This window comes from Talpa occidentalis, unplaced genomic scaffold (genome assembly GCF_014898055.3).
Source record: "Talpa occidentalis isolate TD23 unplaced genomic scaffold, MPIMG_talOcc4v2.1 talOcc4.6, whole genome shotgun sequence".
Lineage (NCBI taxonomy): Eukaryota > Metazoa > Chordata > Mammalia > Eulipotyphla > Talpidae > Talpa > Talpa occidentalis.
The window spans coordinates 9,607,005-9,632,197 of NW_023604972.1; the positions used below are offsets into that span (position 1 = coordinate 9,607,005).

The following is a 25,193-nucleotide window of genomic DNA, read 5'->3' on the forward strand; positions in this document are numbered from 1 at the left end:
AGTACAAAATGCTCAAAACATTTTCCAGTTGTCCTCAGGCTTCCTACTTTCTCCTTGTCCTAATTATTTTGCTCTCCAGCGCCTTTCTTCAGTTAGCTGATGTAATACAGAGCTGTCGGTATGGAGAGATAAGAGATTAATCAGTGCAGACCTCAAATTAGGCCTCTAAGCTTTTAAGAAACTGTAAGAAACTGTTGTGGAGATCCAAAAAAAAAAAAAAAAAAAAAAAAAAACTATAGCTCTTACAGGGGGATTTTAAAAAAGTATTTTCATGAGAATCACCAAGAGGAAATCACAGATTTCATGTGCATGGAATTCCTAAAAAAGTCAGCAAGGAAAACTGGAATTCCCTATATTAATCAAAGATAGATATTTTTGTGGTCAGAAGAGATAGTATTTCTCAATGTTAGATATTAACTCATATAACCCAAATCACATAGCGCACATTTTTGGCACTACTAACTAAATATTTATTAAAATCCTAAGTATCACAGCGTTGAACTTAATGATGATGGAGGAAGGTATCCGCCTTACCCCCAGAAAAAAAAAAAATCACTTCCGATGGAGACTTCATAGCCTTTGTAGAAATCAATGGACCTAAATGAAACAGGTGACAAGACTAGGTTGAACTGTATGATACCTTTGGGGCTGGAGAGAGGACTCTTTTAGTTGGGTGGAAATTGTGTCCTGGAAAAGTCTCTATTTTCTGTGATATCTTATTATCTGTGATAATAAGCAAGAAAGTGGAAAAAAGTGTAGAGCAGGGCAAGTATATTCCCAGGGGTGAGCATGAATGAAAGCTTAGACTCAATCACATATGTCCAGTAAGAATGTTGCCGGCCCAAGTTTGATCTGAAAACGCCAGTGCCAAAGAATATGGACTGAGAATATTGAAAGAGGAAAAAAATAAGTTAATGGGATATTGTGCTAAACCACATTAAATGGCTATTTCTAACATACTTCGAGAGCCTTGAATATGGCCATGTTCTGTGTCACTCCAAGAGGAATGCAGATTATCCGTTCAAGAGTGAATATTGATTGGGCATAAAGTATGTGCCAGGCACATGGAACTATCAGGGAACAAGGTAGACAAATATCCCTGCTGTCTGGGGTGTCGTTGGGGGAAGGAACCTGCAAATGACAGCAGTAACATAATAAAGATAGAAATCCTATATATTGCAGAAGGAAATATGCACTTAATAGAAAAAGTAGATCAAACTAAAGGAATTGAGAGTGATAGGTTGAGGCAGGGCAAAGACTGTCTGACTGCATTTAAGAGCAAGGTCAGGGCAGACTTGAGAAGACCAGATTACAGCAGGCTTAGAAAAAGGCAAAGCGCAAGGCAGACAGCGGGGAGAACATTCTACGCACTGGGGAAGGTAGACCAGTGTGCGGCCTGTGTGGCTGGAGCTGAACTAGCTGGGAGGAGAGAACTTGAAGATGGCAGGTCTATGAGGCACCAAGGAACCTACAGGGTCCTCCAGGCGATTGTAGGGACTCAGTTTACCCCATAAACTGGAAGTCGTGTGTAGTTTTGCACATTGCAGGATCACTGAGAAACTCCTGCCAAGAGCAGTAGCATATCTGATGTGAATTCTAGGAGAATCTCTGTGGCCTGCTGTTTTAAGAACATTTCTTTTTCATGGAGTGACATGAGAGGATCCAATCTTGTGATATTTGGATGGTATCCTGGACAGCAGAGGCTAGGTCTCACCTGTCATTATCTCCTGCTCTAAATCTGAACCTTCTGTAGAATAGAATTAATAAGTTTAATGGATCAATGTACAAGTACCACTAGACTTAGGCATTCATTAGACCACAGGTCCCTTGATACATCAGGCATCATCCCAGTTCTGTCCCTGGTACCTAAATTTTGACAAAATGTTAGTGCTATGGTTAAAAGAAATCTATTTCTTGATTGGGTTTTCTCAAGAAGCACTGAATGGTGAAGGTGGATTAATGAGATGCTACACTTTAATTCTACAACTGTTTGATCAAACAGATTACTGAATGCCAACAAGATAAACTGCCTTCGGGTAGATGCCTTTCAGGACCTGCACAACTTGAACCTTCTGTCCTTATATGACAACAAGCTCCAGACCATCGCCAAGGGGACCTTTTCGCCTCTCCGGGCCATCCAGACAATGTATGTGTGCTTGAAGTGGGCCAAATTGGATGATGCTCATTTTCACTTTGAATTTGAGAGTTGATTCCATTGCAAGTCATGTATAAAAGTGTCCTGTGTGTGTTTCTGAAAGGCATTTGGCCCAGAACCCCTTCATCTGTGACTGCCATCTCAAGTGGTTGGCGGATTATCTCCATACCAACCCAATCGAGACCAGCGGTGCCCGCTGCACCAGCCCCCGGCGTCTGGCAAACAAAAGAATCGGACAGATCAAAAGCAAGAAATTCCGTTGTTCAGGTAATTTCTGCCTTCGCGTGGCCTTTCCCCAGCGCTCCCAAAAATAGTGGTTACGTGAGACCTAGGCTTGCCACTGAATTACCAAAGATTGTAGAATTTTTTATCCTTCAGTCCATAAAGAAAAAGTAGAGAGAACAATTCATATCTTCATAGCACTTCTCTAGGTAACAGTTTAATGCTCTATCCAGCAGAAGTAGGCTACCAGCCAAGAGAAAACAATGCCTGGATATTTCATACTCTCTTCCCGTGGTTCAAACTCCACGGGAGATTTTAGATCTTTCAGAATGTCCTTTCAGCCTATTAAATCTCGTGTTTACTGTATCATTCTCCAGTGAGCAACTTCAGGTAATCAATCATTTCTTCAGAAAATGAACTGAGACTTTACAAGGTAGAGGGGAGATGACCCTGATCTTTTATTTCTCACCCTAGATGCCACTTTTCATTTTGCATTCTCTTATTTGGCATTGTGACTATTTTTTTTTCTTAAAAGACCATCTTTAAACATTTGGGGGCCATTACATTTATTTATGATAGGCTAAATATAGAGTCACTGTACCAATATTAAGTAGAAAGCTCCCTTCATTGAAATTCACTGTGTGTTATGGCCTAATCTTTTTCATTTTCTTATGAGAGAATGCATTGTATGTATTTTTCGTAGTCTGCAACCTGACTATTCCAGGCATATTTCACATTCGGCAGTTAATTCATACTAAAAAGCTAATATCAAAATAAAGCTGTTTATTGTCCATGGTTCTAGATTTACTACTCACTGTACATTGTACTTCAGCCACTGCTGTGAATAGACATTTTTCACTTAATTATCTATAGTAACTTTAGTTCATTCTTAATCTAATATAACTCATATCTCTGCTTGCTGACATTCAGGTGCATCTTCTATTTTTTTTCTCTTTTTTTATTTAGCTAAAGAGCAGTATTTCATTCCAGGTAGGTTTTGCTCGGTAGTAGGACTAACTGCAGACACCCTTTCCTCACCTTATAAACTGTAGCTCCTGAGACTTTGATATGCATGCTTTTGAAAGTACAGTGGGTACTCTTGTAGCTAGATTTCCTTCTGCATAGATCATTTGTAGCTGTTTCCTGAAAAAAAAAAAAAACAAACCTGACCTTTGCATGCAGCTTCTGATATTAAACATATATACATTATTATTAAACGCCCACTTTTTTTTTTCCTCTCTCTCACTTTGGCACATGAGCTAAAATTTATCACAATAACTAAAATGTTTGAACCTATGGCTTTCTATTTAAATCTTTTTCTCTCTTTTTGTTGTATATCTGACCTTTCCAACTGTTTTTAAAATCTAGCTTATTGAGCTGGTTTTAAAGACAGAGGCCTTTCTATTGTCAAAGAGCTAGTTCTACATGAAATCAGTCACCACGCAGAGACTGGCATCTCCAATCTGGAGACTCACTTTTCAGATACATTTTCATATTAAAAATGTGTCCCTTTTTGCTTTTTTGGCTTCCTTTTGCTTCCCTCTCTATCGAAAAGAAGCAGCTGTCAGTTGCCTGTGACTTCACACCCTTACTTACCTGGAGTCACACTATAAACTCCCAGAACATTCCTGCTGAAAGCATCAGAAGTAGCTGACTGAAATGTTGCTAGTGAAGTGATGGAAAAGTTTTACCCTTACAGCTTTAACACTGTTAAGGCTGATGATTCTAGAACTAGCTCTCTGAAATATGTTTCTTTACTTAATTTTTCCTTGCCTGCCAATTGTGTAAAATGCCTCTTGCCTTGTTTGTTTTAAACCTTTATATAAAAATATATGTTGGTAATTGACTAGTTATAATATCTCCTGGGTATATTCCATATGACATTTTAACAGCTATAAATAAAAAGTTATTTCTATAGCATTAGTCTACAAACCATACTTATTTTCTGAAAAAGAGCCCTGGGTTTAGTCTCTATTTTGGCCTCTATTATCATTTGCCAGTATTAAATTTTAATTTGAATAATTTGTGCATTTAACAGATTTTTTAGTAGTTATTTTGAGATGGAATGACCAATAATATTTTATATGTTAGCATTGACTGCATGAGAGGTAACATGTTGAAAAGAACAATTGATTGACCTTTTTTGGTGATCTTTATTGGTCTTTAGAATTCATTATTTTTACCCAATTATTAAACAGTTATCTGACAGCTATTACTTACTCAGGAAAAAAAAAAAAAACATATTCTAAACACCAGACTACCCACAGAATAAATATATTAGTATGACATAAACCCCAAAATTACATTTAATATAGATGTTACCAAATTAGTCACTCTATTATATTTAAATGTTTTATTAACAATTTAGAGACTAAGAGTTCCAGTTCACCAAATAAAGAAAATAAAGGTTTTTTTAAATAAATTCTAATACAATTTTGCCTTCTTATGGATAGCAACCAAAATAGTTTTTGGAAAATGTCTTTTATATCAGACATCATAATTTAACTGTCGGTTTCTGATCATTGAATTTATGTATTTTCAAATAATAATTATACAAGTGAGAACTCAAAATAATTCTTTGGACTTCCACTCACTTTTTCCCCCAGAATTTTATTTAAAATTTGAGCCTGCATAAAAAGCCAATCCAAAATAAGCATTATTAACATTGCATTCAATGCAGATTATTTTAAATGTAAGATACTTAATGTACTTTGTTCCAGTATTTGCTCATTGCACGTTTAAAGCTACATCTTAAACCACAACACAACACAGAGCGCAATAATGCTGTGTGGCATTAATTGCCAAATGTAGTGAAACTATTATTTTCAGCTTTGCAGGCTTCTTAGGAGATTCTGATTCCATTTCCAGTAAGTGACATGATTTATAAAGTGGAAAAGTCATTAAAAACATGTAAGCCCCAACCTAAGGACTCATCCAGTGTGCTAACGATAGTCCTTGAAGAGCTCCAGGATTCGTTTATCACTTAATTGTACATGTTTACTTGCCTGCCACCATGCTCTATGGAATTCCAGATATTGCAGTGATAACTCAAAAGAAAATCTATCTTGCAGAGAGTTCATCTTTTAAAGGAATCGACATGAACTTAATTTGTGCTATGCATCTTGTATGCCACTGCTTTTCTTATAAGACCACTATGCTTCCAAGAATTATTATGAAAGTTGACAAAGCATGACAATCCCTGTCATTTCATGCTATTCCCTTATAATTGCCATAGTAAGGAAAGAAGGAAGAAACCTTACTTATAAAGATATATATAAATGCATATTATTCTAAACTGGGATTGCTCTGTCTTTCTTTTCCTTCTTGGTGATCTTTACTTTTGCAGGAATTCACCATTTTGGCTGTAAGTAAATGTGTCTGATCTGAAACATAATGTCCTCCCTTTTCAATCCTGCTGTACCTTCTTCTAGTCTCAGTCTCTTGCACCTTTTTTTTTTCCCCCAAGAAGAAACCACAGATCTTTTGAGCTTCTCTGTTGTCCTTGTAGCTCACCTTGAACTTCTTCCCGGATGTTGTTCCCGAAAGCTGTTGTTTCCATTCTGCAGTTCTGAGGAACCGTGGAGACATCTTTCCGTATAGCCCCTTCTTTGTGTTTCCAGGAAATCTTCGGTAGTAATACTCTTACTATGGTCGTAAACCTTCTGCGGGAAGAATGCATGTCATGTAAACAGTATTATGTTTCCAGAACGTCTGTAGCTTTTCTCCTGCTTCCTTCATCTTCCCTCTCGGTCTTCCCCTTGGCCTAGTGGATGGTGTAGTGATTATGTAGCGAGATTTTCTGTTGTGCTTGATCTAACCATGTGGTTGCCAGGTATGAGTAAAACATGGTTCCGTCAAGCACCATGGAACGTCACGCAGCTTTCTACAGCATGACAAGCTGCTGAGGCTTAAATCAGGATTTACTTGTCTCTTTTTATAAAATCCAAATAAAAAAAGAGGGCTTTTTAGGCATTTCTGAAGATTATGTGAGAGGGAGAGAATAATAAAAGTCCATAGAAAATTTTAAAACCTGAGTACATCTATTTGCCTTGAAAGCCCTGATTTAAAATGATATCTAGGACGATGTTTATTACTGGACACATTTTAAAATTCTCGACTCAGAGAAAAAAAATCAACTTTTTAACAACGAATAGCCATCGTGTGATAGGCTAGAATGGCTCATCACTGGATCAGCAGAAAGTACAGCTGTGAAAAGCTCAACTCTATGAATGTTTTCCTGTCCTGTGAATCTGGTTACTCTTTTTTCCAGCAAATTCCAAGCCCTTGTTTTAACCCTCTCCTGACATCCATTGACCAAAATTCCCCAAGTTGTCTCCCTGCTGCATAATCTATAGTTATCTTACTTTCTTCTTCCTACAAATTAACAACTATTCTAACCTTTCCACTCAGTATCCTTTCTTTTTTGACTTGAATCCTCAATAGGTACAGAAGATTATCGATCAAAATTAAGTGGGGACTGCTTTGCAGACTTGGCTTGCCCTGAAAAGTGCCGCTGTGAAGGGACCACTGTAGATTGCTCCAATCAAAAACTCACCAAGATCCCAGACCACATTCCCCAGTACACTGCAGAGCTGTAAGTTCAACTCCCGACAAAATCCCAGATGGGAGGGAGGGAATGGGAGCATCAGTAAGCACTGGAATTTTGCGCTGGAATTTTTGTCTTGGCCTTCCAGGCTCAATCATTGCATTAATCTTCATGAACACACATTGGCATAACTCTTCTTTGTGCAAAAATAGATTAGAGGCTATCATACTTCATCATTCTGGCCCAATATACAACCACAGATGTTAATTAGCTTCTCGAAGTTTGCATTAGCTCATAATACTGCTTAGGGAAGAACATTCACTTGACATGTATTTCTTGGGTGTTACTTAGACCCACGCCCATTTCTGAGGACTCAATAGATTTTTGAACATATTTCATCTTTATAACAATCAAATAAAGTAATTTAGGCATCACCATTTTGAATATATTTATTATGAATTCAACCAGAGGGTTCTTTTTGATCTGCTTTACTACTCATTGACTCACAGTTGGGTGGAAGGATTTCATGACTATCAGGCATGAAAGAACAGAGGGTAGTTTTTTTTTGTTGTTTGCTTGTTTGTTTGTTTGTTTGTTTTACTGAACAGCCTATAGCATAGAAGATAGTAGGAAAATTTGAAAAGGCAGACTGTGATTGCACCTGTATTCATAAGCCTACCACAGAGCCTCACACATAATAGGTGCTGTATTTGTTTGTTGAATTGTGTGTATGTGCTATGCTCTTATTTATAATCATAAGACATTTAATGTTGGGGTTCTAAAAATTCAAGGAAAACCTGGTGGAATCTTGTTTTCTGAACATCTTAGCCATGTTTTTGCATAGCACAATCTGGTGTTTGGCATTGACTGCTTTGTAAAGTTAGTTGTCTCTTGGTGCCTATGGAATCCTTTTATCTTCAACTAGGTGATATCCCCTTGATTACTGGGATCGTGTTTTACAGTTTATCTCCACTGTGCCTATACTCACGCCTGTCCTTGATGAATTTTAAGGAGTTTGGATGATTACAAATACTGTAATGCTTTCAAACAGATGGCCGAAGCTAACTACTCTATGGTTATAGTGATGTATTTTTATTTCAATTAATTCATGAATATTTCATAGCTCTAGTACTTTCAGAAATGTTTGGAGACCATGCAAGAAAAGCCCTGCACTCAAATTATATGATCTCGTAGGGAATAATGCTAGTTTCCAATAAGACTACAAATAATGCAAGTTATATCTTTTCAGTGTGATAATGCTTTAAATAGGCTTACTTGGCAATCAAGAATTTTATAAAAAAATATTGCCTAATTTATTCTTCAGTAGAGGTTTTGTGAGGATTTGAAGAAATTAAGAATTTATTATACATTTAAAAATCAGTACTGGGGAGAAAATACTTGCAAATCTTATATCTGCTAAGAAATTCATACTCAGAATGTGTAACAAACTCATATAACTCAACAATAAAAAATGTACATTACCCAATTGAAAAAACAGTCAAATTAATTGTATGGATGTGTCTCTGAAGGAGAACTGTGAGAAGCCACTTAGCACATGAAAAAAATACTCAACATCATTAAGGATTAGAGAAATGCATGAGGTAACACTTCTCAGTCACTTGAATGGCCATAAAAACAACAAAAAAAGGACAATGACAGGTGAGAGAAATTGCCCTCCTCATCCATTGCTGGGGAGAATGTAAAATGGCACAACCCTTGGAAATAATTTAGCTGCTGTTAGTGTGAGGGACAGATTTACCAAGCAAGTCCACACCTGTGGATCTCTACAAGACTTGAAAATAAATATCTACACCTACACTTGTACAGCCATGTTAATGGCAGCATTATTCATAATAATAAAAAGTAGAAGCAAACCCAACTCTGATGATGTTCAGAGTACTCAACTGATCAGTGCATAATTAAAATGTGGTATGTTCATGCAATGAACTTACCCCTCACAAAGAGGAATGAAGAACTGATGTTTGCTCAGCCTGGTTGAACCTTGTAAATATTATGCAAAGTCAAAAAAGCCAGACCCAAAAGACAGAGGTCATTTGTAGGATTCCCTTTACCTGTCAGTCCAGAATAAGATACTCCACAGAGATAGAAGTGAATTAATGCTGAACAAGGACTGGGCTGATGAGGGAGGGCCTGTGGGTACATTTGGGGTTTTGGGGTGAGGAATATGTTCTGAAAATTGACTACACAAATTTGGGAATAAACTAAAAGCCACCGAATTGTATACTTCAAAAGGACGTGCTTTAAGCCATGTGAGTTGTATTTCAATAAAGCTATTAATTAAATTATGAAGAAATTGATTAGGAGAAAATGGTCCAAGGCACCTCTGGTGGAGGGATATTAATTAAAAAAGTTTGAGGAAAATTTTTCTACAGAGTATTGAATTTTTGCTTTTTAACATACTTTGTTTTGTTTGGATCCTTTGAGCAAAATGGAACAATATAAGTACTTTCCACAAATTTCCTCTTATGTGTGTATCTTATATTTTCTTTAGGAAAATCATTAACATTCTGTATGAGGAATAAAATTAATTCCCTCCTCACTGTTGGTAATGACAATTTTTTCCCCCCCAGGCGTCTGAATAATAATGAATTCACAGTGTTGGAAGCTACAGGAATCTTCAAGAAACTTCCTCAGTTACGTAAAATGTAAGCCGTGCATTAGCCATCTTCTTAAATTCTTAGTGTTTTGTTGTATTTTTCCTATCCTTTGTGGTTTTACTTAGATTCCTTTGGAAATTAGAAAAGACACAGAGAATTTCCATACAGTGACATGAATTTAGGGTAATCTCTGAGAGGACCCTGATCCTCTCTTCTCCTAGTATGCCAGCCACGTCTCCTCACTGAGACAGCTGGTGTGATGTGGCCACAGCAGGAATCCGCCATCTAAGCACTTCAGAGACGGGCTCAGTAATGTTCTGTGACTTCCTTGACTGTTCCCCAAACCACACTGTTGTTTCTCTTTCAGCACATTCATGTCAACTCTTTGACTTTTTGCTTCATTAAACTTTCATTAGAAGATAGTCAAATGTAAAGATTGCTAAGCTGCCCTGGTAACTCAGCCGAGTTACTACATGTCCACAACTCATATTTTAAAATAAGTTTATAAGTTCAGCAGTTTCAACAACACTCAGTCATTCCTCCTTCCGCTGAGGAGGAAGGGCAGGGATGGGACAGAGGCCAAGGGGGAGAGCCAAGGAGCACCCTCCACATCTGAGGAGTGGCACTTTGCTCGTGGAGGCCCCTTTCATACTCAGTGGCTTCCAGTCACAGAACCACAAGCATCAGCGCAGACAGATTCACTTTGGCTCCGTGTTATAGCTGCTTGTAGCTGCTCCCAAAGACCTGACTTCTTCACTGTCCCCCTTTTTCACCGACTGTTCTTTCTTTTAGCTATAAAATGCCTTTCAACTCAATGCATATTTATTAACCAGCAACTATATAGTCAGTGTTCTGAGAGGAATTCAAATGATATATAAAAATGATTCTAGTTAGGAGGTGTTCCTAGCCTTGCAGCAAGCAATGAGGAACGAGAAAAAAATGTACAAAAATGTGTTCCCTACACTGGGTCCTCTGGTGCTTGGGGCAAGTGCTGTGATGTTTTCATATCAGGCAAAATACTGACAGTTTAGTTGGTTGTGTGGGCTCATGAGTTCTTGAGAAGTTACCAGTAATCTTCCAGCAGGACCTCTCTGTATCTCCAGATACCTTTCTGATGCTGTTTAATGTTGACACACTTTGTCCGTCTTTCTCTCATGCAATTGCCTTCTTTTAGTTTCTACTCCTTTCCACGGTTTTTATTTATTTATTTTTTTGTGGGACCCTCCCCGGCGGCCCAGGAACGAACCGGCGCTGCAGAGGCTGCGGACAGCCTCTCAGCCCAGCGCTCAACCGCTGCGCCACCAGGCCAGGCCAGGCCCCTTTCCACGGTTTTAATCAGGACTGTTTCTTCTTAATCAGTTTTGTGGCAGACATAAAGGCTCACACAACTCACTACCTGACCTCAAGAATGTTATACTTATCCCTGGGCCATCTCGGTACTGATTGTGCTGGTGTTTTTCCCCCATAAATGTCCCCTTAGTGGTGTCACTACTTTGGTTTGATGAGATAGGAAGGGGGTGTGTTTTCAGAGTCTTGGGAATGCTGGGTGATGAAGAGCTTGGAGAATGTGGAAGGCTTTGTTCAGTAGAAGAAAATGCTCAAGCATATTGTCTCCTTGTCCTCATTGTTAGAAAGACATTGCTCAAAATCTTGGCTTCGACCATTTTTATTTAGAAACTTTAGCAACAATAAAATCACAGACATCGAAGAGGGAGCATTTGAAGGAGCATCCGGTGTTAATGAAATTCTCCTCACGAGTAATCGCCTGGAAAATGTTCAGCATAAGATGTTCAAGGGATTGGAAAGCCTCAAAACTTTGTAAGTATGATCTGGATTGTGATTTCTCTACCACAGAGTTGTAGGCATAACTGTAGAAGGACAGAGAGAGAGCCTGCTTTCATTGTCACACCTCTCTCTCGCTCTCTCATGTGCGCACACACACACATTTTATGGATGCAAATTGTTCCTTAATACCCCTGACTTCAGTATGCCTCTTACAAGTGATCCAGAGTCTCTTCTGGCTGCTGCTTCCTCAGTGAAAAACTCCATCCTTCCTCTACATCTTGCAGAGATCTAGCTCCACTCTCTTCTCAGAGTTATCATGCTCTCCTTTTCTTCAAATGCCTCCATCTAGCATAAATTCAGCATCTGCTCTAACTGCCCTGGCAGAATCCCAGCTGATCAGGATATTGCCTGTGTCTACCCCTGCAAGGTCTTAGTGAAAATAAATAGAGACATGCTGGTGACAGAGCTTTTTACTATGTATTTCAAGTATATGCAAATATATATGTATGCCAAATTATGTCTACTTGCAGAGGGCTGGAGGGGTTGGGGGAAAAAAATCCTCTGTTTTTCCAAAACACTGGTTGTTGACCCAGGGAGATGAGGATTGGTTTAAACAGGAGGATAGCACTTTGAGTTACTTCAGTTTTCTGCAGAATATTTATGTAGATTTTATTATCTCTAAAGTCTGCAATTACGTAATTCACAAAAGTGGTGGTTTGAAGCTTGGAAGAGAGGCAAACCAAAGAATCTTTGGAAGCCATGAAGGAAACTGTGTGTAACTGAGAAACAGCCCTTGGTGAGGGCAGTGGAGCAATGCCCTTACCCCACCCCATAAGCCCTGAGGCTTGCACCTGGGTCACTAATGGCCCAGAAGCCCATCAGTTTACAACAGCCCATGCTATTTTTCAGATGCAGAAGGGAAGGGCACTTCCCCAGCCAGTGGGAGGTGCTAAAGCATCAAAAATTCAAATCCTGGGCCTCCCTGGTGGCATAGGGGTTAAGTCTTAGCGCTATCACTGCTGAGGCGGGAGTTCGATCCCTGGCCAGGAAGCTGACCCACATGGCACAGCAGACTTCTGTCTCACCTGCTGCTCCCCTCAACAGTGTATTTCAGTGGATCTGCCTCTTCTGCTCCCCACTCTGTCTCTAGTGAATCCTCTCAACCCCACCCCCTGGAGATACCCCAGTTCTTCTATGCAAAAATAAATAAATCTTTAAAAAAAGTTCAAATCCTGCTGAACAAGCCTCACAGACACATGAAATGTGCTCCTTTAGCATCCAGGGATAGGCTGAAATCAAACCACTGAATCTTCCAGCAGGACCAGCCTGCTACCTGCTGACCCTTCCAAGGGGCCTTTGATCTGTTGTATAAATACTGAGGAGCAAGCGGAGAAGGCAAGAACACACACTGCAGGGGGCTGCATGTCCCTGAGTGCTCTGGGCCCCGCCCCCAGATCATCGCAGGAGACCCCCAAAACATAGATCCTGCTGCAGGCACAAGTCTCCCCTCTTATAGGGCAGCTGGGGGACTCCTGGTTACTGGAAACTTTTGAAGGGGTTGTTGGGGAGTGAACTGGGGGAGGAGAACCTGTACCTCCATTTCTATTAGTCTGCCTTGGCCACCACTACAAGTAACCAGAGACCAGATGACATAAACAACAGATACTTGTTTTCTCACAGTTCAAAAGCTTAGACGTCCCAGATCACAGTGCAGAGAGAACGTCCAGGGAGGCTCTTTGCTAGGCTCACAGTTAGCCACCTTCTCATTATGACCTTGTCTAACCTCTCCTCTGTGCATGTGTGAGGGAGAGAGACCGAAGGGGGCGGGAGAGAGAGAGCGCTCAAGAGACTCTTCCTCTTCTTATGAGGACTCAGGTGCTACCAATTAAGGGCCCACCCACAAGACCTCATTTAACCCTAATTACCTCCCTGAAGACCCTATCTCCAAATATGGTTACCCCACTGGGTGTTAGGGTTTTTAGGTTGGAATTTCAGCAGGATGCAGTTCAGCCTCTGACACACCCCAAGGTGGTCTCCTCTGCCAGGCTCCCTTCACAGGGCTCTGCCTGAGACAAGCTCTACTTTCACTTTCTCCATTATATTTCTTCTGATGACTTTGTGCTCATGTGTTTTAGACACCCACCCAAGCACGGTCCTGCCCCTGAATCCCACTTGCCGGAACAAGCAGTATAGAGTGTTTAAAACCAAGCTCCACTTTCCAAAGACCCATAGTAGGTTCACCAGGACATATCAGTTCCTGTCAGCGTATCCTTCAGCTTAGAGTTGTAAAGGTTCTGACAAGACACCCAAGCCCTAGACTTTTTAATGCTTTAGGACAAATAATCCTCTTCCTGGTACTTGTACGTATTTGGATGAGTCTTTGGCCCCCCAGTGTTACAGGCAAAATAAAGTACGTATGTGTGCTTATGGGTTTTTCCAGAAACAGAAAGCAAAGATTTCTTCAACTCCTCCCAGGGTCTGTGACTCTAACATGAAGCCCCAGCACTCTTTATTATTGATGGTAAAGCATAGGGTGGATGGACACGCTTTGGTGGATGGACAGCAGCTTTGCTGCTGCACTTTTGTTTCCTAAGATAAAAGGATGCCTTGATAAGGAGGGCAACATCGTTTCTTCTTATCTGGGACTTAGCAAAATACAAAAGCTGATATATCTTATTTACTACAGCGCAGTATAGGAACTTAAGGGAAATCTCTATTAATGTATTTTGGGGTGTCTTTCACATACTGCTTTCCTTGTCTGGAAAAACTAAGGTCAATCAGCAGACTTTTCAGCAATTCTGAATAAGATTTATGGCTACTATTCATTTTTATATGGGCTTTAGAAGCTTTGGGCTCCTTTACTAAGCCCCAGAAACAAACATTTCAGCAAAGTTTGAACTGAGAGTGGAGCCAAAACTTTAGCAGTGATGCTGAGGAAATGACAACAGTGTTAATCCCATTCTGACAGGGACCGAAAAAATAGGGTCAGAACGTTTGCAAGATAAACCTGTTTAAATTTCTTGGGAAACAACTGGAACCTGTTAGCTCATGCCTCCTTTTAGGGTCTCAGCATCGAACAATGAAATAGTTTTCGTAGATAATTTGTGCAAACTTTGTGGATGCTCAGTTAAGTTTGCTCCCCTGGCTCACACTGACACAGACTCTTGGGTGTATATCCTGAGGATACCCTCATTATTTATCTCCTGTGGGTATTGATTCTTTCCTACTTCTTTTCCATTCAACCTCAGATGTAAAGCTACTGTAAATACACAAATGACAGGGCCTCAAGGGCTTGGAGAGCTGTAGGGGAATTAGGACATTACATAATCACACACACACAAATACAGCATCAACTGAAAACATTCTGCCCCCACAGGTGGGATTGAAGGCCATGCTGAGGCTCACAGTGCTTTCTGTAACTGAGTGTCATCATTGGCAACTCTGAATGTATTATGCTCGCACAAGAGTCTGTGTGTGTCCACAGCAATTGCCAGTGACAAGAGAACATTCTGAGAACAGTAATGAATGCTACATGTTTACAAAGAGAGGTTATTTTGGTCCTCAGGTAAGCAAAATGGATTGCCTGATGCTTTATCTTCATAACAATGTTCTCTTTTTCCCCCTAGGATGTTGAGAAGTAATCGCATAAGCTGTGTAGGGAATGACAGTTTCATAGGACTCAGTTCTGTGCGTCTGCTTTCTTTATATGATAATCAAATTACTACGATTGCACCAGGGGCGTTTGATACTCTCCATTCTTTATCTACTCTGTAAGTATGAAACATAGTCTGCATGTGTGCATTCCAGCCAGTGTATTATATTTATTGCTTCTGGTGATAGCATTTAATGCATTATTAGGCATATCACAAAAAATGTGCTCAAACGTTGGACGTAGGCCTGGTGTGATAGCATACATTTATAGAGTTGTGCATGCCCTTGTTGTAAAACAGCGTTGTAAACCAATATTACCTCTATAAACATAGTAAAAAATACTATTTAATTTATCAAAGTGATCAAGAACTTATGTATCAGGACCATGTTTTCATGTTTAACTTAATATTATTTTTCTAAAAATGTTGCCATTTATATTAAAATTGAACAAAAATTATATATCCTTCCATCAACTCTTTCTTAATAATATGATACAGCCTGATTTCTAAATGTTAATCTTATTTTAACATGATTGTGCTGCAAATACAGGAAATGCAGATTTTCCCCGGTGGTCTCTCATGCGTATCCTTTCAATATAAGTATCTTAAACAACAGAGTTGATATGGGACATTGCTTCTGATTGGGCTCGAAAGCATCATTCGTAATGACAGGAGATACATTAGGACAGCCAGACCAACAATAAAAGCTGTTCACTAGCAGTTATTATTTAGGAAAATATTGAACAAATACATTGAGATTGTCGACAAGACTATTTTATGTAGACAGTTTGAGAAAAAAAAGATATTTATAGGTCTATAGACAGAACTCAGAAAGCATAAAAGGAAAAAAACACCTCGGAACAATGCATTTCATATCTGTTGTATGTCAGTATTGAAAAAGCAGTGTTTGAAATTATGTATCTTATCACTGATAAGATTTCCCAGTAATGGCGGCATCGAAATATACTCATCTACCTCAAAAGGTACTTAGAGAAGAAAAAACCTGCATTAAACATAGCTCAAGTCACTGAAGAAATAATGTGAGGGAACCATCTATCCATCAGCAAAGTACTTAATCCTCTTTCCCCATAAAATGTGACATTTTACATGGAGTGACTAATTTGTGCATATTAAAGATGGCATGTTTATAAATAATGGGATTGTCAATAGGTTTGTGCTGAAGTAGTCAGATGCCAAAAGTATTGAGATTTGGAGAAGTAAATTCATTTTTATAACTGGCATTTAATCAACTCAGCTGTCAGTTTAGATGGGAAACCTATTCTCTGGAGCAAATAAGAGATGGAAATCTTGAAATGACAAATTAATGAAATAGCTGTTGTCAGGTTAAACTCAATAATATAAGGTAATCAGCCTTCATCTTTATATTAAATTACTGCATTATCATTGTGGGGAAGTTTGACAGCAAGTCAGATCTCTGACATGTTTAAATTATCTCTAAATGAGATACCTATCAGGATCCACCATCTAAACCCTAAATTGCTGCCTTCAGTTCATTTTTCCTCAAGACCTTATTTGCAGAGTTCTTAAATGAAAGTGTTGTTGTTAATTTTTAAGCTCCAAAGAAATATTTTAGCCAAAAAATGCGGCCCATCTGTTATGTGTGATTGAGTATGAGGGGGTGAGATGCAAAAAATGAGAAGGAATCCTCCCGACCGCCATGGTGGGGCTTTGAGACGTAAGAAAGTGAAACTCTAAACTCAACCATGCCTTGTTTCTGTGCCCCTCTCAGAAATCTCCTGGCCAATCCTTTTAACTGTAACTGTTACCTGGCGTGGTTGGGAGAATGGCTGAGGAAGAAAAGAATTGTCACCGGAAACCCTCGATGTCAGAAGCCATACTTCCTCAAAGAAATCCCCATCCAGGACGTGGCCATTCAGGACTTCACATGTGACGATGGTAAGGAAATCGGGCCAAATCCTCCGTCGCCAGCGTCCACGTGACTTCCCTCCTGGATAGCATCCTGTGTGCGTGCTGCAGACCCCAGCTGGCAATGGGGTATCTCTGGCTCTGTGTCCTGCTTTTGCATTGTTTCCGCCCGGGACCTGGCACCCGTGCTTTCTCAGACTGCACTTCTCCATCCCTGTCCAGTTGTGTCTCTGTGGGTTTCAGAAGATATTCCAGTTTCCAGCTGGTGGTGGATACTATTTACAGAGCTTCTATGGAACTTTTCTAACATATGATCCTAAGCATCCCTTTTAGGAATTATCATTTTCAAATGAGGAAATGAATTGCATTATAAAATAGAAGTTCTGATACATCTACTAAAGTAGTAGTTTTCAGTTCTCAGCGTTCTCTATGTAGATCGTCACATTTGATTCTCATAAAAACTTGGAAGTCAGGAGAACAGGTTCTATTTCTGTTGTCAGCAAAATAGAGTTCTTATTTGAACTTTGTATTTTAAAATGAGACACCCAAAGAATTTTGCTTTCAGTTTCAAATTAATCAGTGTCTCTTCATGTTTGTCTCCATATAATTTTCTTCAGAATTCAGTATAATTTGTATAAATTACTGAACAAAAAAAAAAAACAATTATACTCATATTGACAATCCAAATTGTAAATTATATTCTGGAGCTCTGCCCGAGCCAGTCTGAAAACAGTTCGAAACAGAAGGTATAGTGTCAGTTTATAACTACACAAAGGCCTGTACCTGGAACCATGATAACACAAGATTCTTGTATCCCTTAAACTAAAGGAACATGATTCTTTCTAGCATCTTCAAAGCCACCAATCTGGATTTTCCTGTTTTTCTTTTGGTCATTTAGGAAATGATGACAACAGCTGTTCCCCGCTCTCCCGCTGTCCTACCGAATGTACCTGCTTGGACACCGTCGTCCGATGTAGCAACAAGGGCTTGAAGGTCTTGCCCAAAGGCATTCCAAGAGATGTCACCGAGTTGTAAGTAGAGCTGTTTTTCCCCTTTCCTTAGACATTAATCTTTCATACACCCAGGGAAATGGAGACCGGGCAAAAATCTTTAGAGTCCTATTTGCAAACCGCATTCTAGGAGCGCTAATTAGTATCATGGAAAACCCTAAACAAATACTATAAAAGCTTGCTCAGATGCTCTTGGGAAATGCTGGCTGAGTGTTTCTCTTTTCTTCACTGTAGGATTTCTCAGTGCCTTTGTTATCCTAAGGTGTACGGTGAGCTTCCAGGAGAGGACAGTAAAATAGAAGACAGCTCCCATGCCTGCTTGTCCCAATAGCCCTTTTCTCACAGAGCGCTTTGCAAGATTAATGTTGCATTGAATGCACCTTGGGAAATGCTGTATTTTAGTTTATCTACTGCATCTGGGATATTCCATATGGTTAATTATTCTTTCCCACTATGTCCCCTGGGAGAAGAGCTCACCACCTGGAAGACATAAATATCTGAGATGTGGAAGAAGCTGGCATAATCCTTACCCCTAAAAAGAGCTACTGCCCTTTGGATTGGAATCAGAGTCCTTTAGATCATAAAGGATGTGGGGCTAATTTTTCCTAACATTTTCATAGCTGACATTTAACCACAAATTACATGGTTGACATACCATATCTAGATCCTAACCCTACCCACACCTCCTTAGCTGCCTCATGCTTTATATGGAATATAAATCAAAGTACAAACTGATTGAATGTGGTGCATACATGCTTCCTTCCAGGCCTTTATCCGTACACTAATCAGCATATACAGATGCTTATTGGAAGGCAGCTGAGTCATTCTGCCTCCATTTATTTTTGTCTATATGGAACTATGTATCGAGAGTGATTTAAGTACAAATGTAATGGGTGCAGATGGATCTAAATGTTCCAAATGAGCAAAGTGCGGCATCATGAGGTTTAAGATGTCATTTCAGTTTTCAAAGAACTTATTTTCAAATTATGTGCACTTCTGTAATTCCTAATCCTGCATTCAGCACAGAGAAAGTTGGTATGATTTTTAGATTTGAATTGTTGTAAAGAGTTCAGTTTCTCTTGCTGCCACTGGAGCTGTAAATTAGTTATCAGTACCGGTATGTGTGTGTGTGTAATTCAATATTTAATTCTTATTTTAATGTGTATTTATGTCAGAAAATTACCCTCCATCCTGCTGGGTACCTATAGATTATTCTATAAGCAGAACATTGACTCTACAAAAACCCCACCTAAGACTCTAAAACTTTTGAGATCATCCCTGATTCTAAATTGGTTCTGTGATTTTGACTGACCCTCATTTTAGTTTGTTTTGTTTAGTTTTTACCTAATTCCCGCCAGCTGATTTTAAACGTTCTTTAATTTTCCTATTAAATGACATATGAAAACCTGCTTAATTCATGTCCTGTCTCTGCTGTCTATTTCTTTTATCAGATTCTAATCTCCAATCTATTCCTCTACAAATTACTAAAACAGTATTTTCGTTTCTAAAGACAGTGTTACAGAGATCAGAAAAAAAAAAAAATTAACTATCTCTGGTGAGTTCTAGTTTTACCTCCCCAACAGCTTATTCTTAGACCCCATACCAAGTTGGCAGGATCCTTCTCTACAGTAACACATGTGCATGTATTAGAAAAATTTGTGTGCATATTACATTAAATTATTAAAGAATTTGGCAAAAATATGTATGTATTGGTGAGCAATTTTGAACAAATGGTTCCCATTACTTTTAATCAGTTCCATATAATTTCCCTGTTAGATTGTTTTGCGTGTAAACACCCATAGCCTGCATTCTGCATCTCTTTAGTGTTGTTATATTCTCTGGCATAAAGGGGATGCGCTGAAGTAGATAGGATTATGCTGCCCTCTACTGGTACCAGAAACTTAGCTTGCGAAAAGAAAGGGAGAGTTGAAATAAGTCAGAAAATTTGAGTACGCTTAAGGAGTCGTAACATATACATGGTAAACAAATATTTTTCACATATTTTGATCACTTGTTCCTTTTGGATAACCATTTCCATCTTGAAATATTTGCGGTAAATTGGTATCTTAAGCAATGTGTCAGCTATTCTACATTTAGCAAAAATACTCATTGCAACCTCACATCTAGAGATCGACCACCACGTAGGGGTAGGAGGGACCAGGTGCTTCGTGGGCACATCTGTAGCCAGATGAGCCAAATCACTGAAAGACCTCATTACTCTTCATCATCGGTGTCTGTAAAGAGCAGATTGAGAAGAGATGGATTTTTCTTTTTATAATATTATGGGTATAACAGGAAAGCATCCTTTAGTTTTATGTCTTTCTAGTTAGCCCAAAGTCTATTTGTTTTCTGATTATTCTGCTACTGTAATTAGAAAGGAAAATTTTGCTTGTAGATGGTTAGTTGATTATTACTTTTACATATTTGTGCGATCGTGGTGCAGGTGGTAAATGTTAGGGTTTTCTATGAAACTGCTTAAAGTTACTTGCACCAAGAAGATGGATTGTGGTAAAACTACTCTTAAGGTATTCTAACTTCAATCTATTTATGCTCAAATCCCAAAATATCTCTTTCAAACTATCCATTGTTGTTTATGTCTTTTGATACATATTAAGGCAGAAAGAGTGGTCTTGCCCTCAGAAATAAGGTTCTGAAGATAGTGAATGCAAAATGATGGTGTCTCATATAAACACATCTGAAGTGGTGACTGATTAAAAAATGTGTCTGATTGAATGGACTTTCTTACCGACACACAACTGGTTGGATACATGTCTCATCTACTAGATAAACAGCAAAGAGCTGAACACGCCAGCCTTTCTGTGGGTTTATAATTTGATCTTACTGATCCACAAAAGAATTCACTGGATTGGGATCACTCTGCTTTTTCTTTTCTTTTTTCTTTTAAATAATGATCCCAGGGAGGGATACAACATCTTTTTAAAATTAATTTATGTATGGGTCTCCCCTGGTGGCGCAGGCGGTTGAGCACAGTGCTGTGAAGCTGTCTGCAGCCTCTGCAGTGCTGGTTCGATCCCAGCCAGCTGGCAAGAATCCCACATGGCGCAGCAGACCTCACCTGTCTCGCCCACTTCTCCCCTCAACAGTGTGTTTTCGTCAGTCTGCCTCTTCTGTTCCCTGCTCTGTCTCTGGTGAATCCTCTCACCCTCCCGCGCATTTGGCCTGTACCCTGGTTCTTGTATGCATAAATAAATAAATCTTAAAAAATTAATTTATGATTAACTAAGGTAACAGTGGCATACCCCCATAAGGTAGGGACATAACATCTTAAAGCAAAAATTGCTAAGTGTTTCTTTGTCTCAATTCAAAGTAAAATATTGTCAGTACTTTTATGGTGCACCAGTTTGGTTACTTTTAGAAAAATAATCTTTTTTTCTTATCTTTAGGTATCTGGATGGGAATCAGTTCACACTGGTTCCCAAGGACCTCTCTAACTACAAACACTTAACACTTATGTAAGTAATGTAATTTTGCATCTTTGCCTTATTCTGTTTCATGAAAATGGGGGAGAGCAGGGGGCAGAAGATTTAGTGTACCTTTCAGATAATATAAATCATTTACAGTGAGAGGCTTCTCTCCTTGCTGGTTGCTGTTCTGGATCACCAGCTACATCTTCATTGAATATAAATTAGACCGTGGTGCAGCTTGGGGAATGATCCGCCTCTATTTCTGTTCCAAGTACAAATACGATCAAGCCTAAGCATCAAAGAACTATAAAAATGCAGTGAATTTGGATCTCTTACTGATCATGAAAATGGGCTATTTTATGACCACCCAAGGAAAAACAATACAGAAAATAATCTTTTATTCTTAAGCCAAAGATGGTAGATGGTAATAACTGTTCTGAATGTATATGATAAATCTAGTTTATTAGGATTGATTCCCTTATCTAATACTTTATGAATTAAGTTATGGACTTCCAGTATGAAAAATTATTTTATAAAATCCGTATTTATGTATACAATATTTGAGTAAATGACAAAGATGCTGACATTTTGAGTATAAATTTCCCAACATTGATTTTTTTTTTCAGTTTGGTTTGCTGTCCTAAGATAACATCTCTTTTTTCCTTAAAACAAATAAGGTTTCACTGCCCTCAGGTTGTGAATACAATATTATACTTAAATATATGAACATTTCAATCTAGTTGTGTACACAATCTATTTTTTTAAACATTATTATATATAATATCACATTTAGAATTGCCTTGTTGATAATTAATTAAGCTTCTTACAACACAGAAAAATCAGTGATCGTGTATGAAAAGAGAAAATAGCTTTAAGTTTATCTGATTCTAGACTAAATATGGCTGGTTTGGGAGGCAGATTTGTGCTACTCCTAGAATAAGAAGTCTTGTTCCTAATTAGTGAATTCGAGAAACTGGTAGCAGAAAATGTCACATTTATCACATTTCTGGGCATATTGAGGTTAGTCAGAATGCTGTAGATCAATTCCAGTATTCTTTAAAATCATGGGCAGGTCCAACACTTTGTAGCAAGTATCTAGGACTGTTTAAAGGACAAATGATTGAATTAAGAACATGAGACTATCGCCTAAGATGTCTTACTCTGCCTCTCTATGGTAGCAGCTAGAACTGATGATGTACATTTTTTAACAGATTTATTTATTTATTCATACAAGAACTGGGGTGTAGGCCAGAGATGCGGTGGGTGAGAGGATTCACCAGAGACAGAGTGGGGAGTAGAACAGGCAGATCTACTGAAGCACACTGCTGAGAGGAGCAGCGGGTGGGACAGGAAAGGTCTGCTGTGCCATGTGGGTTACCTTCCTGGCCAGCCAGGGATCGAACTCATGCTGTAGTGGCTGGTGATAGCTTGATAGTGCTGAGACTTAACCCCTTGCACCACCAGAGAGGCCCCTGATGATGTACATTTTGTTCTGTTAAGTAAACCATTAAATTGCTGCAATTTCCAAAGGGTCACATCAACAGAAGTGGGTCATTTATGGACAGCATAAGTTTGAATGTATATCAATGAGCATCAGTACCAATGAAGATAAAATAACTTTCAAAAGTAAAGGACTTTTTTCTTATCCATAAAAGTGTATCTGCTGTGAATGGCCCTCACATGCCTTTGCTCTGGCACCGGCGCACAGCTGAACCGCTGGGGAATGTCAAGTCCGCAGAAGACAGAAAAGAGGGACATGGGGGAGTGGAGAGATAAGGGGGTGCACAGGGATATGGGGGGAACACAGCAATATCAGAGGTACCCTTTCTCTAATGCTACTCAGAGGTGAACCCGTGCTGGTGCTCACACTTCATGGCCAGTTCAGGGCACCCAGCCCCTTCTCATTTCAGCAGGCCAGTGTACACATCATGAGTCACACTGCAGACCGTCCCGGGGACTCCCACGCCCCGTTGTGTCAGGTGACAGCTGAGCTCCAGCAGTGCTGTAGGATCCGCTCCAAGAAGAGCCTCCTTGCCAGGAGTCTCATCTCGCCCTTTCTGTTTCTCTTGCAGAGACTTAAGTAACAACCGAATCAGCACCCTGTCTAACCAGAGCTTCAGCAACATGACTCAGCTCCTCACCTTGTGAGTGTGGGCGTGCGGGATGCTGGATGAGTTCAGTGGACAGAAGGCCTGTCCGAGCGCTGGCTTTCCCGGAACAAGACAGATGGTTTCTGCTCTCCGGGAATGCGGTCGCTGTTGGGAGGAACAGTCGAGTCAAACTTGTATAAGCAAATACAGATGTTACAAGAAGTGTCAGGTTCTAGGAAAAACAGAATAGTCAGCCTGAGCGATGGGTTTGGGAGAGAGTCTTCAGAAAGGCTTGGGGGGCAGGCGGCCTCTTCTGGGGGGCTTCGTTGAAGCATCAGCTTCAGGCAGAAGCAGGCGGTGTGCCAGGCTGTCTGGGGAATAAATACTGATGTGTGGCCTTAGTGAGTTAAGTAAGAAAAGATCAGAGATGTATATAAAATGTGTCAATATGCCTAATTTGGGAGATACCAAAATAACCCTTTTCTTGACTGCTTTGTTTTTTATCCCCACTGGGGAAAACCTGAGTAAAACGAATGGGCTTATGTGTGCTTTCAGAATTCTTAGTTACAACCGGCTGCGCTGTATTCCTTCTCGAACCTTCGACGGTTTGAAGTCTCTTCGATTACTGTAAGCATCATGTGTTCGATGAAAGGACCCTTTTTCGGGGATCTCCTCATTGGATTGGATTGTCTTTTTAAAGATCTGATTTCTTTGTTGACTTTGAGTAGTTTACCATCTATACTTTAGGATTCACCACAAGCTGCAAAGGAGGAAAATCACACTTTATCATTGCTCAGTAGTTTTGGTTTGGACAACATCTGTAATATTGTCTTTGGAGAACGTATAATACTGCATGTATGTTGTGTATAGGTCCAATGCATTTTTGAAGAATAGAGAACATTTCAACCTCTTTACAATACATAGTACATGCATGCAATCTTTACTATAAAATGTATTCTAAAGTATCTAAAATATAATCCTTAATCCCAATCCTCTGCCCTCATATTAACAGTATAATGTCCTCTTCTATGTGCTTTTGTTTTTATATAGTGATATATGCGTGCCACTGGCTGTATTAGTTTTAAAAACCACAAGTTGCATTTGTTCTAGTCCTGCATTGGCTAACTTGATTTTAACAATATACTTTAGAGTTTTTCCATTTCATCATGTATCATATCCATGGCTTCAGAGATAGAATTTCCATCAGGTGAAGAAACTGTAAGTGGTTTCATCTGATGATCCTTATTTTACTCTCACCCAGTTTAATCCACCTCTGCACTATCCCATAAGTACTTGTGTGCATCTTCTCCATGTTCATCTCAGTGTACTTGTGCTAAGTCAACAGTGATTTGCACGGGGAGGTTGGGATCAGGCACGTTGGTGAAAACCAAAAGCAACCATCCAGCTGTCCCCCAAACAACCTGTGCTCAATTTACAAATTTATTTTTCCACCAGCTGTTTAATAGGGCCCCCATTTCAAAGCGCACTAGCAAATACTGAGTATTATTAATCTTTCCATTTTTGACATAGGACACATTGGACATTATTTTCCATTCTTGTTTTAATTTGCTGGAGCATTTGTGTTTCTTTTCTCTGAGCCTGATGCTATCATTCCCATTGGGGGGGTGGTTACTTTGTCATTTCCTTATTAACATGGATGTTATTATGTGTCTGCAAGCTGACTCTTAAGTTTGCAGGTCTTTTTAAAAAGAAATTAATCCTTGTATTCTATGTGGCAAATATTTCCCATTATCTGTCTGATAGGGAATATTTTATATTAGAGATGTATTTTATGTTGCCAAAAT

General features: G+C 39.3%; 1 protein-coding gene across 2 annotated transcripts in view; it reads left to right on the plus strand.

Moving 5' to 3' along the window:
* SLIT2 (slit guidance ligand 2) overlaps positions 1–25,193 on the plus strand; it is a 305,490-nt gene that overhangs the window by 225,312 nt on the left and 54,985 nt on the right. The window contains exons 13-24 of one of the 2 annotated variants that reach the window (XM_037530425.2): positions 2,003–2,146; positions 2,259–2,422; positions 3,344–3,367; positions 6,821–6,971; positions 9,515–9,589; positions 11,216–11,359; positions 14,953–15,096; positions 16,727–16,893; positions 17,762–17,894; positions 21,278–21,346; positions 23,371–23,442; positions 23,944–24,015. In XM_037530425.2, the coding sequence (XP_037386322.2) occupies positions 2,003–2,146; positions 2,259–2,422; positions 3,344–3,367; positions 6,821–6,971; positions 9,515–9,589; positions 11,216–11,359; positions 14,953–15,096; positions 16,727–16,893; positions 17,762–17,894; positions 21,278–21,346; positions 23,371–23,442; positions 23,944–24,015 (1,359 nt within the window). The remainder of the gene's footprint in view (positions 1–2,002; positions 2,147–2,258; positions 2,423–3,343; positions 3,368–6,820; positions 6,972–9,514; positions 9,590–11,215; positions 11,360–14,952; positions 15,097–16,726; positions 16,894–17,761; positions 17,895–21,277; positions 21,347–23,370; positions 23,443–23,943; positions 24,016–25,193) is intronic. The other variant, XM_037530427.2, reaches the window with a different exon arrangement.